This window comes from Erythrolamprus reginae, chromosome 7 (assembly GCF_031021105.1).
Source record: "Erythrolamprus reginae isolate rEryReg1 chromosome 7, rEryReg1.hap1, whole genome shotgun sequence".
Classification (NCBI taxonomy): domain Eukaryota; kingdom Metazoa; phylum Chordata; class Lepidosauria; order Squamata; family Dipsadidae; genus Erythrolamprus; species Erythrolamprus reginae.
In genome coordinates this window covers 30,098,562-30,112,084 of record NC_091956.1, presented here as the reverse complement: position 1 = coordinate 30,112,084, position 13,523 = coordinate 30,098,562, and the positions used below count along the sequence as shown (strand labels likewise).

The 13,523-nt window shown below is 38.8% G+C and overlaps 1 protein-coding gene across 2 annotated transcripts in view; it reads left to right on the top strand.

Annotated features, from left to right (window-relative positions):
• Positions 1 to 13,523, top strand: part of KLHL2 (kelch like family member 2) — a 33,927-nt gene that overhangs the window by 18,759 nt on the left and 1,645 nt on the right. Inside the window, exons 6-13 of one of the 2 annotated variants that reach the window (XM_070757259.1) lie at positions 864 to 973; positions 2,246 to 2,362; positions 4,263 to 4,412; positions 5,096 to 5,213; positions 5,799 to 5,996; positions 7,051 to 7,152; positions 8,381 to 8,503; positions 9,686 to 9,826. In XM_070757259.1, the coding sequence (XP_070613360.1) occupies positions 864 to 973; positions 2,246 to 2,362; positions 4,263 to 4,412; positions 5,096 to 5,213; positions 5,799 to 5,996; positions 7,051 to 7,152; positions 8,381 to 8,503; positions 9,686 to 9,826 (1,059 nt within the window). The remainder of the gene's footprint in view (positions 1 to 863; positions 974 to 2,245; positions 2,363 to 4,262; positions 4,413 to 5,095; positions 5,214 to 5,798; positions 5,997 to 7,050; positions 7,153 to 8,380; positions 8,504 to 9,685; positions 9,827 to 13,523) is intronic. The other variant, XM_070757260.1, reaches the window with a different exon arrangement.

Here is a 13,523-nt window from a genome sequence, read left to right as displayed (position 1 = left end):
GTTTCCCATGGAGGGGAGCCTCAGGGGAATCCCAGCAGCGCAGAAATGGGTGCTTTGCTGGCAACGGAAGTCCGGAGGCGGGGCATCCCAGCGGCGGCAGTGGGTTTGTAAGGTGAAAATAGTTTGTAAGAAGAGGCAAAAAAATCTTAAACCTCGGGTTTGTATCTCGAAAAGTTTGTATGATGAGGCGTTTGTAAGATGAGGTATCACTGTACAAGGTAGCAAACATATCCAACACACCTCCCTCCTCTTGTTTTATCAACCCTGTGAAGAGAGTTAGGCTAAGAAGAGGTGACTCTAGCCCAAAGTCACCCATTTGATTTTCATGACTAAAGCAGGACTTGAATTCACAATCTTCCACAGATGCACCCCATAACCACAATTGCTTCCCATTCTTCCAGGATGGAGTAGGCGAAAAAACAATCTGGACTAAATGTGCTGAAATTGCAAAAAATTCCTACACGGCCCCCAATTGGGCAACCATTTAAACACCCTGGATTGAGCAGAGGGTGAGTGTCTGCAGGGCAGCGAGCTCGGCTGAAAGGGAGGAGTGGGTAGTGAGCATGCCCTGATATAGGGTAGTAGCTCTGCCCATGCCTCCCGGTGGCCCGTGCAGCCCAAAGAATGATTCTGGGCATTCCCGCACTACTGCGTGAGAATGTCCAGCTGGTAAGCAGTGCCACGTTCCTTCATGCCTTTTGCAAATACCGACCGGGCACTAGATCGCCTGGTTTTTCAATTCTAGCAGTTATAACTAGAAAGAAAACTACTTTGTGTTTCTTCAATCTCTATAAGGATAAAATGTTTCCTTCATGCTGCTTCTGTTGATGCAATCTATATGTTTACAATTTTTTTTGAAATAGAACAGTACTTTACTGAGATTGTACAAGGTGAGGAATTTCTCAGTCTTGGTGTAGAATATGTGTGCAGCTTAATATCCAGTGACAAATTAACAGTGGCATCAGAAGAAAAGGTAAGGTAATATCTTCCTTATTTGGACGTTACAATATGTAATAATGTAGAGAAGTGCAATCTGTTTTAGATGGTAATGTTTATTTATTTATTATTTTATCTATTCGATTTTATGCCGCCTTTCTCCTTAGACTCAGGGCGGTTTACAGCAAGTTAGCAATAGCACTTTTTAATAGAGCCAGCATATTGCCGCCATAATCCAGGTCGTCATTTTACCCACCTCAGAAGGATGGAAGGCAACCTTGAGCCGGTGATAAGATTTGAACCGCTGACCTGCAGATCTAGCAGTCAGCTTTAGTGGCCTGCAGTACTGCACTCTACCCACTGCGCCACCTCGGCTCATTAAACATTTGAGTTTTGAAGTGGCATGTTCTGATCTTTTTTGATCTGATACTCAGATGCTGTGTCTCTTTTTTTGCTAAAAATATTCCAATATAAAAACGGTTGCAGTAAGGTCAGAAGTATCTAACTTTGGCTTTGAAATATTTTTAATGCAAAAGTTTTACACACCTTTAAAATCATAGAACTAGATTAGAAGGACCATTGTTAAAATATTTATTCATTTACAATATACCTTGATAGGAGGATATAGGAGACAGATCTTTGAATGTTTTTTCTGTTTCACTCCAGTCTGGTCAGATTTGGTTTTTTCCATTTGTGGCTGCCAAAGCAAAAATCTTATGAAATTCAAAACTCTTTTACCTACATTATTATGTAGTTCGTGATAATATAGGAGACCCCTTTCTTGCTTAGAGGAAGAAAGGTGTCTCCTATATTAGCCCCCACTATTAATAAACTGGTGGAAGGTTCTAATGGTTATCTCCAAAAGGAAAACCAATTGTGAAAAAATACTCAGAGTCAAACTGCATATGATTCAAATACTGCTAAATATGTAAAAGAGCTTAAAAATATAAATACAGATAGGAAACCCTAGTTCCAGCTAATTCAGAAAAACAGGTTTTGGGAGAAGGGAAATTAGATGTGTTCTTCGTAATGACAAAACTGGCTAGTTATTGTTACATTTCAAAACATATTAATCTGGTCTAGATAAATTAAAACTTTATACAGGTATAACCAATATGTCTTCCCTTCTAAGAGATGAATGGAAAGAAACAACAGAGAATTAGACAAGGCAGTTCCAACTGGCTGTTGTTGAAAATGTTCTTCCTCTCTTTCAATTTGAATTACAAAATGAGCAAAATCTTGGCGTTCTATATCTATCTGTCAAGAAAACCATACACAGAACTCATAACGTGTCTTTATTTCACATAAGGTATTCGAAGCAGTGATTACTTGGGTTAACTATGACAAAGATGTGAGGCAAGAACTCATGGCACGTCTGATGGAACATGTTCGATTACCTTTGCTGTCAAAAGAATATTTGGTTCAGGTAATTAACCAGAGGCATTTCATTCATGGTCTTTTATTCCCTTGTTATACTGCAAGATAAAAGCTTGTGTAATAGAAGAAATATAACAAAGAGTCTTAGGCCAGGGGTGGCCAATTCGCATCGTCATGGTGCCGTCATTTGATGTATCAGGACTTTTCTCCATTCACTAAACTGGGCATGGGTGTGGCCAGCATGTGATGCATCCTGCCCATATGATGCATCCCGCCCAATACTAGATAATACTCTTATATTGCCAAATGATGTTCTCACCAGAGAACAGTTTAGAAATCCCTATTGACTTCTTCACTGAGTTTAAAAGGCTGCCAGAGACAGTTTTAAAATAAGGTCTAATGACCTCATTAGGGCTAGGATGGTGCTGGTCTACCTGATCTCCAGCAACTGAAGGGGGGGGGCAGTTTACATTCAATTACAGAGTAGGAAGCTAATAAATGAATAGAATGGGCAAGGACTATGGATAATGGCTAACATATACAACTGACACCAGAGAGGTTCAGTTCCTACTCCATCTGCAGCCACAGCAGCTTCCTTAATGACTTTCAACACAATCTACCCCATAGAGTTGTTGTGAGGAAATATAGGAGTATTATATATAATTTTTGAGTTCCTGGACAAAGATGGGCTATAGATAAAAGTGCATGTTTGTGTGCCAGAGGAAGGGCAAATAAAGCAGGAAAAATACCCAACCTTTCTGACACAGTGAGTCAATTCCTTGCTGCTGAGTAGGAGAGGGAGTGAAGGATTGCTACCCTGTTTCCCCAAAAACAAGACAGCGTCTTATATTAATTTTTGACTCCGAAGATGTGCTACGTCTTATTTTCAGGAGATGTCTTATTTTTTTTCAATGAAGAATTCACATTCATTACTGAACAAAAAAAATGAACATTTATTATATACTGTACAGTAGTTGTCATCACAAACCAGCATAACCAGATAAACTGTGAATCCTATCAAGAATTTCTTACTACTACCATACCATTATTTCCATGAACAACAATTATACTTTCTTCAAATATATGTTACATATGTTCTGTTCGGGAATGCTGCGAAATGAAGCATCTCCTACGTCTTACTTTTGGGGGATGCCTTATACTAGGCAATTCTACGAAGCCTCTCCTATGTCTTACTTTCGGGGGTGACTTATTTTCAGGGAAACAGGGTAGAAAGGAAGGGAATAACATGATCAGAATGACCATCATATGACCGCAGCAGCAGCCTAACCATAGTAGCAACCTTCTGGAGCCACGGGTCCTAGATTTTGGATGCATTTTGCATGATAGCCCATTTGAGTTATTTTGGTTCAAATCTTGTTGCCCTATGATGCACCATCTCACCCAATTAATGGTAATGACAATGAGAGTTTTAATAGCATTGTATATAGATTGGACTTGTAGGTTTGAGGGTTATATAAACTAAGGGTACCATAAACGGGATAGCTAAATTATATGAATATAAAATACAAAAATTTACAAAATAAATTTTATAATAAATTAAAAAGTCAAATGTTCTCCCATCTGGACACAACTTCAGACATGCAAACTTCAGCTTTTGGAATTCCTTGGTCTCTCAAGGTGAGAATTCTGGAAACTGAAGTCTGTACAGCCAAGGTTGCCCAGGCTGAAAAATACTGATCAATATTAATTTAAAAAAAATCTTTATTATTCTTAGAGAATATTTCATAGACTACTTCACAAATAAAAAGATTATATTGTCATTGTCTCTGGTTTGTTTTCACTTAGTAATGATTGTTGGAAAAACAATTATTTTAAAGTTTTCACTGAACCAATTCAAAACAAATAACTACATGAAAATTACATTCATGCAAATTAGTCAGTAGTGTGTTCTTTCTTGCTAAGATTGCATCAATATGGCTAATTCACAGAGAGTTGCAGAAGAGATGCTTGTTAAAAATAGCAGTGCATGTAAAGATTACCTAATTGAAGCAATGAAGTACCATTTGTTGCCACTTGAGCAAAGAGCTTTGATGAAGTCCACACGAACAAGGTTAAGAATACCTTCCAGTCCTCCAAAGGTAAGCTTGTCACGTTTATGTACCGTACTTTCTTTTCGAATTGCCTTGTGTTGTATGAAAAAAAAAGTATGTGATTTAAAACGTGGGCTCTTTTTTATTTTAAAATATGTCTATAATTGGAATAAAGTAAAAAAATATAGTTGGAAGAGGTCCTTATGTCAATGTTTTAATTTCCTGTTTAATTAAATCATATTTAAATTTATCTAGTAAAATTAATAAAGCCGCCAGAGAGTCTGGTCAGTGTTCAGCTGCATACTTGTTCAGCTGGGTCTACGTTCTTGTTAACCTAGGACTTTACCTTTTATTTAATAAAGTTTGAAAACTATTGTGTGGCAATAAACAGACTTAAATAGAGTTACAATTCATAAAGAAACGACTCTTAACTAAGATGACTGATATGTAGGCAAAGGAAGATGCCCTCTCATTTTTTCATTAGTGGGAATTTTTGGGGTATGGCATGTCTTTTTTTCCAGGGACAAGTCAAAAAAGGCTGCACCATATTCCTACCTGCAGGGCTTTCCTTGAACCTTTTGAACCCACCCTGAGTAATGCCATACTGAGAAATGGAATAGGACTATGCATAGGGTTTTTTTCTTCATAGTCAGAGACTGTTCATTTTTTCTCATTTCCCCCCCCCCCTAATTTAATGTGTATCTAAGTTTATGATGTTGCTTCTGTTAAAGGTGATGGTAGTGGTAGGCGGGCAAGCACCAAAGGCTATCCGCAGTGTGGAGTGTTTTGATTTTAAAGAACAGCGATGGCACCAAGTTGCTGAACTGCCTTCCAGAAGATGCAGGGCAGGTACCCTAACACTTTAAATTAGTGCTTCCTGCATGCAAGCTTCAATCTATGCTATTTATTTCCTTTTTATTATATGATATAATGTATTTGATTGATTAGCCAATTAACTTGGCTTTTGTATTCTTTTTATGCTGTAAGTCGCCCTGAGTCCCCTGGAGAAAGGCGGCCTAGAAATGCAAATAATAAATAAATAAACAAACCATCTCAAACAGGTGCATCACTGTAAAATGCAATAAAATGAGATGTTACAGCAAAATGAGATAAGGTAGCTCCAGTGAGATAAAATAGAATAAAATATAGTAGGCAAGATAAAGGGAAGATAAAAGAGTATGATTTTAAAAAGTGTAAAGTAAAATAGAAGAAGACCTCTTTCTTCTTTTTAAAATCTGGTCTGGTATTCATGATATGTGGAAAACCCTTTCTACTAGAACAGAACTAGGGGTAGATTGCTCCCAGTTCAGTGAACCAGTAGCAGCAGTGCTGGGAAACTCCACCCACCCACCCAGAATGCTTCTGCCATGTGCACGGACTGGTAGCAGTGTGATTTAGAATCCACTACTGAACAGAACCCCCTTTTTTCCCCAGGGGTTGTATACATGAATGGTCTTGTCTTTGCTGTTGGTGGCTTCAATGGTTCCTTGAGGGTTCGAACTGTGGAGTCTTATGATCCAGTAAAAGACCAGTGGACAAGCATTGCTAGCATGCGAGACAGAAGAAGCACTTTGGGCACTGCTGTATTAAACGGGCTTCTATATGCTGTAGGAGGTTTTGATGGGAGTACAGGTATATCATTTTATATAGTGACTTCACCATACAGTCCTTCTTTGTATAAGGCATCTAGATTGTGGAGTGTTTTTGTTGTAATCATTCTCACCATTCCCCCCGCCCCTCCCCACCCGGAAACACATTTTTGCATTTTTATTTCTTTCTTAAATTCCAAACAGAACATTTCATTATCAAACATACTGAAATGATAAATATAAATCATTACAAGTAGGATACTTTAGAACAGGGGGCTCCAACTTTGGCAACTTTAAGCCTGGCGGACTTAAGTCAGCTTTGATGGCTGTGGAATTCTGGGAGTTGAAGTCCACCAGGCTTAAAGTTGCCAAGGTTGGAGACCCCTGCTTTAGAAAGTACACTGCTCAAAAAAAATAAAGGAAACACTTAAACAACACACTATAACTCCAAGTAAATCAAACCTCTGTGAAATCAAACTGTCTGCTTAGGAAGCAACACTGATTGACAATCAATTTCACATGCTGTTGTGCACATTCAACTTTGTACAGAACAAAGTATTCAGTGAGAATATTTCATTCATTCAGAACTAGGATGTGTTATTTGTGTGTTCCCTTTATTTTTTTGAGCAGTATATATCTGTTTTTTTCCTCATTTGGGTCATTTCATTTGAAGAATCATACTGGAGCTGAATCTGTCTTGGGGGAGGGACATGCAGGCAGACACACCCACTTATGTGTGTTGTTTCAACAGGTGGCATTACCAGCTGATTTAGGCCAAGCCAAATTGGACCTGGGTTAAAACTTGGAAAGGAGGTCATTGGGGAAATTCTGAAGGCTAAATTTGGGGAAACAAAAAAGTGAGGCATTTGTAAGCCAGTGTTGTTGCATAGATATGTCTGCGAAGTCAATAGAAGGAAAAATCTGAAGGAAGTTTTATTTATGCAGCTTATTTTAGCCAGTTATCTCTGATGGTAGCAAAATGGTATGCTTTAATATGCTACGGTATTACTTACTGCAAAAAAAATACCAAGATTGAATTTTAATTTTAGTATGATTTTAGATTCAATTTTAGTATGTTTCTTTATGCTTTATAACAGGTTTATCCTCAGTAGAAGCTTATAATATGAAGACTAAAACATGGTTTCATGTAGCATCAATGAACACAAGGAGAAGTAGCGTTGGAGTAGGTGTAATTGGAGGTAAGATTTCTGAGTTGACTTTTCTCTCTGCATGATTTAACTTTTAAGACATCTAATCCTAAAGCAGAGATGGGTTCCTGCCAGTTCAGAGTGGTTGTATAGAACCGGCCGTGGGAATTCCCCCACTTGCTCGCCAAATCAGCAGTGATGGCTGGCTGGACACGCCCCTGAACTGGCTGTCGTGGCGGTGCCATCTTGTTTGTTGCTTCTGTGGATACACAGAAGCTGAGTATTAAGCACTGTGCATGTGTCTGCACTGTGCGCAACACACACACACCCATGTGGCACATGAGGAAGCAAACCAGCAGCAAGGTAAGTCAGAACCCACCCCTGTCCTAAAGGTCCTGCCTATTCAAACAAAACACACCTTTTAAAGCTTGTTATGTTACGAAGGCAGAGTGGAACTTTATTGTAAATGGAAGGCCCAGGAATGCTACTTCACTGTTTCTGCTCTAGTTTTCCATCCTTCTTTTCTATCCTCTTTAGTGCTTTGGCTCTGACACTATTTGCTTGGCTTATTGTAGAAAGTAAAATTATTCCTTTATGAAATGCCTATTCAGATAGAAGGTTTTATTTTAAAAAAACTTAAAAGATTTACTGCTGCATTTTACATTTGCTGTGAAATGTGTTAAAGATTTACATTATAAATAATCCTTCCTCGTTGAATGAATAGCCTGATTAAGATTTTTATTTTCATCTATGAAAATATTTGGCCCATAAAATAGGGAAGTGGGTTTATAGAATGAACAGAATAATGTATACTTCAACAACACAATGCTTTCTTCTATTTTTTAAAAAATGAATAAATGTTGCACTTGTAATTTTCAAAAATGTTTACAACTAAATTATTAATCTAAAAAGAGTACATTTGTCATTACATCATAAAGAAGCACTTACTGTCATCCATAGCTATATAGTATGTAAACTGGAAGAAAAAACTTTGTTGATACAAAATAGTGTTAATTCTCTAATAACTCCTATGAAAATGTTCTCTATATATTTGAATATTGCTGTTGTATGTTAATGTACAATTATAACAATTATAGGCTTGTTTAGCAATAAATCTTAACCATTTTCTATATTGGTCTATTAAAAAGAAGGGAAAACACACCCAAAAAAATTATATTTTAAATATACTACATAGTGAATAGTTACTATATCTTTGTGTATGTATAACTATGTAATATAGGCACATTTGCACACACATGTCTCCTAAACCTATTTCCAGGTATGTTGTATGCAGTTGGTGGCTATGATGGTGCATCACGTCAGTGCCTTAGCACAGTGGAATGCTATAATTCAAATGAGTGGACCTATGTTGCGGAGATGAGTACTCGACGTAGTGGAGCTGGTGAGCAATCAGAACTTAAATTACGTTTGTGACATAACAAATTTCCCTCTCCCTCCCTCTCTTACTTTCCCTCTCTTTCTCTTTCTCTCTCTGCCTTTGAATCAGTTTTAACTTTTGGCAAATGCCCCGATAGTCACTGCAGTTGTCACTATTTATTTTGGAAATAGGACTAGAATTTGCAGTGTTCTGGTTTCTAACCTGATTAATTAACTGCTGCACTAAACTATTATTATTAAGTTCTCTCATAAGGTAATGGTTCCCTTTGCATATACATGTTAGTCATTCCCAACTCTAGGGGTGTGTGTGTGCTCATCTCCCTTTCAAAGCCGAAGAGCCAGCACTGCTTGATGACGATTCCGTGGTCATGTGGCTGGCATGACTAAATGCCAAAGATGCACAGAATGCTGTAATCTTCCCACCAAAGGTGGTCCCTCTTTTTCTGCTTGCATTTTTTACGTGCTTTTGAACTGCTAGGTTAGAAGAAGCTGGGACAGGTAACGGGAGTTCACTCTGTTATGCAGTGCTAGAGATTCGAACAGTCAAACTGCCGATCTTTCTGATCCACAAGCTCAGCATCTTAGCCACTAAGCCATCACATTCCCTGTTCTCTCATAGAACTTATCAAAAGGCCTTTAGCAAATTACATTGCACATTTACATATCATATATGAATTAAGTACAGTTTAAATAGCCAAAGCACTGCAATTTAGATGGAGAAATTTTACTTTTGATATGCCTGGTTCTGGGTAAACCCAGGCTAAATTGGACTATAAGTAATTTTTATTTTAAAATAGGTAACACTATTCATTTTATCACCGCTAGATATTAATTGTACCAGCGGAGGGTTGTGTTGGTCTATTGAAGCCAGAGAGCCAAGAATCTGGCAACAACTTTTGAGATTAAGAAATTTAAATTTAAATCCACCTTAACATATAATATTATTAAATCTATTTAATATATGTCACATTTAAAAAGAATCACAATTTTTGAATTTAAGATCTTAGAAGAGGGCTTACAAATGATCTAATATTTTAAAATATTTTTGTCATGTGATCTCTGACTTATTAACAATTGAAATCTTGATGCAATTGTCTCCAACTTTTTTAAAAAATGTAATGGCATTTGAAAAAACAGTAGACCCTTTTTTCTGATTTCTGATTTTTTTTTAATTTTCTCTTTGCAGGTGTTGGGGTTTTAAATAACTTACTCTATGCAGCTGGAGGACATGATGGCCCTTTAGTTAGGAAAAGTGTTGAAGTTTATGATCCAATCATCAATGTATGGAAACAAGTTGCAGATATGAACATGTGCAGGAGAAACGCAGGTAAATTATTTGAAGCCATAAAGAACTTTTTAAAAGTCACTTTGAAAAAGCGCTAGTTTTCACGCAATTTTGAAAAGTCATCAGTACAATCATAAATAAGGCAAGGGTGTTGCCAAAGGCATAAAAGTATAGGTTTGTTTTCTATAAGTATATCTTCTATAAGTATATCTTCATTTTCTCATATAAACTCAGACAATATTATAGCAGTTCCCAGCAACATTAAAACTAGAATGCTTTCTATTATTTCAAGATTAGCACATAAGCAGAAGGCAAGAGAACACAAACAGGGTTACAATATAGTTTTACCAAGATTGAATAGGTCATATTTTCTGTTTTGTTTTTATTTTGTTTTAATTGTTAGCGGCTCAGAGTCATGTATGTGAGCTGTGGCCCTATATAAATTTAATAAACACATGCACACTGTTCAAGTAAACAATGCATATTTGTTTGCTTAACCATTTTCCATTAAAATTACTCTCAGAGATGCTTATGAACATAAACTCAAGCCATTTCTTAAATGTATTCTTGGGATACTTTTAATTTAATTTTCTTTACAAAAAATACACAAAAAACAATGAATAAATCAGATTTAAAAATGTAATTTACACTTGCCTCGTAGATAATGTACAGTGATCCCCCGATTATCGCGAGGGTTCCGTTCCAAGACCCCTCGCGATAATCGATTTTTCGGGATGTAGTGGTGCGGAAGTAAAAACACCATCTGCGCATGCGCGCCCCTTTTTCCATGGCCGCACATGCGCAGATGGTGGAGTTTGCGTGTGGGCGGCGGGGAAGACCCAGGGAAGGTTCCTTCGGCCGCCCAACAGCTGATCTGCTCCGCAGCGCGGCAGCAGCGAGGAGCCGAAGATGGGGTTTCCCCGTTGCCCAGGCAACGGGGAAACCCCATCTTCGGCTCCTCGCTGCTGCCGCGCTGCGGAGCAGATCAGCTGTTGGGCGGCTGAAGGAACCTTCCCTGGGTCTTCCCGCCGCCCAGGCAAAGGGGAAACCCCAAGATCGCTTGCCGCTTGCCCGTTCATCCGCCCGCCCGGCTGCTCGCTTGCCCGTTCGCCCGCCCGGCCGCTCCGCTTGCCCGTTCGCCCGCCCGGCCGGCTGCTCGCTTGCCCGTTCACCCGCCCGCCCGGCCGCTCCGCTTGCCCGTTCGCCCGCCCGCCCGCTTCGCTTGCCCGTTCGCCCACCCGGCCGCTCCACTTGCCCGTTCGTCCGCCCGCCCGGCCACTTTGCTTGCCCGTTCACCCGCCCACCCGGCCGCTCGCTTGCCCGTTCACCCGCCCGCCCGGCCGCTCCGCTTGCCCGTTCGCCCGCCCGGCCGCTCCGCTTGCCCGTTCGCCCGTTCGCCCGCCCGCCCGCTTCGCTTGCCCGTTCGCCCGCCCGGCCGGCTGCTCGCTTGCCCGTTCACCCACCCGCCCGCTCGCTTGCCCGTTCACCCGCCCGCCCGGCTGCTCGCTTGCCGCTCGAGAGCAAGAGGGGGAGAGATAGAGAAAGAGAGAGAAGGAAAGAAAGAGATGAGAGAGGGAGGAAGAGAGAGTGAGAGAGGAAGAAGCAAGATAGAGAAAGAGAGAGAGAAAGAAAGATGAGAAAGGGAGTGACGTCATCGGGTGGAAAAATCGCGATATAGCGTTTCGCAAAGATCGAGATCGCGAAACTCGGGGGATCACTGTAATTGCTAAATTATATTATGAAAAAAGCAATAAAATTAGCAGTTAGACATATATACCACTTTATACAGAAACTCATTCTAAGCAGTTTACAAAGTCAGCCTATTGCCCCCAACAATCTGGGTCCTCATTTTACCAACCTCAGAAGGATAGAAGCAGTGGTGAAATCCAATTTATGTTTTATTACCAGTTATGTTGGCATGGCTTGGTGAGCATGGTGTGACTTGGTGGGCGTGTCAATTATTTTAATATTAACATTAAACATATTTTAAAACATAGATACAAAGTTTATTTGATTTGAAAAAGAGATTAATAAAAAGTAATAGCTTCTCAGACACTTTTGAGGTGACTGTCTAGTCCTATTCAGTTGGAGTTTAGTAAAGGTGGTTGAGTTTATTATATTGCCGCTGTTCTGTATTAGGCAAAGAAAATTCCATCTGAAGTTGTTGAAGATTTAAAGTAATTATTCCAGACTCAGCCCATTCTTTCCAATATAATGTTTTATCATCTAGTTCTAAAATATAACTCTTCCATAAAGAATTCAAGAAACCCAGCATTGAAATATGTGTCACAGGAAGGCCCAAATATATCTAGCTGCTCTCACATTAGGAAATGAAGTACGTTTTTACTAAATGTTGACCCAAGATCCTAACAGAAAAAAACATTCCAATGAAGTCTGTAACTTCAATTATGATTTTGTATAAATATAGATGATAATATAAACTTCCTATTTGTTTGTTTGTTTGTTTGTTAGTCAAATTTCATGCAGCCCAAGGCAACTGCGGGCAGCTTACAGACATTGAATAAATTGCACTACAAAATATTAAAATTGTAATTAAGGATCTGAAATTTAAAATTCAATTAAAATCAAACCAAGATTATCTTTCTTTGAAATATTATCTCAGTTTAGCTAATGAAATTCTTCATTATGGTAATATAAATGTCTTCAATAATTTATCAAGCTGCATAAACAGAGGGATAGAATCAAGATCGTGTAAAGTGTTAATACCACTTTATAATGTCTTGGTAAGGCACACTTGGAATACTTTGTTCAGTTTTCGTCCCCACGATGTAAAATAGATCTAGAAAGAGTGCAGAGAAGACCAGCAAAAATAATTAGGGGATTGGAGGCTAAAACATTTGAAGAACGGTTGCAGGAACTTGGTATGTCTAGTTTAATGATAAGAAGGACTAGCATGATAGCAGTGTTCCAATATCGCAGGGGCTGCCACAAAGAAGAGGGGGTCAAGCTATTCTCCAAAACACCTGAAGGAAGAACAAGTGGCAATGGGTTGAAACTAAACAAGGAGAGAAGCAACTTAGAACTATGGAGAAATTTCCTGACAGTTAAAGCAATTAATCAGTGGAACAGCTTGCCTCCAGAAATAGTGAATGCTCCAATACTGGAAGTTTTTAAGAAAAGATTGATAACCATTTGTCTGAAGTGGTGTAGGATTTCCTACCTAAGCTTGGAGTTGGACTAGAAGACCTCCAAGGTCCCTTCCAACTCTGTCATTCTGTTATGTTCTATAATTTGAGCCTAGTCATTTATGGCTCTTGGGAAAAGTCTGAACTAATTTCTTCAATGATCAATTTGTTTGTGTGGTTCTTGGATACCTGTTCCTTTACTGCTTTTGGTTTATCTTAAAAGGCAAGAAGCTATCTATTACTTCAGTTTCTATACTTTCAATCCTAAAGGCCGGGTACTTTTCCTGTTGTCATAATTTGGTCTTTGTATTTATTTTTATTCATGCTTATATTTGTTCATTGATTTTTATTACTAAAGCTAGCAAAGAAGTGTCAGAGATTATTTGGCGAGGACAATTAATATTCTTTTCTTCATTTTTTTTACCTCTGGGTTTGTTTTCTTTGTCACCATTGTTATTTTGAGCAGTTTTTTGTGCTATAAACTGTAAACCACCCTGAGGTGCTGGGAAGGAGGTGGAATATAAATTTAATATACTTCTGTCATTGTTGTAGTTGTTTTGTTCCTCCATTCCCCCCCCAACTAAACTACGACA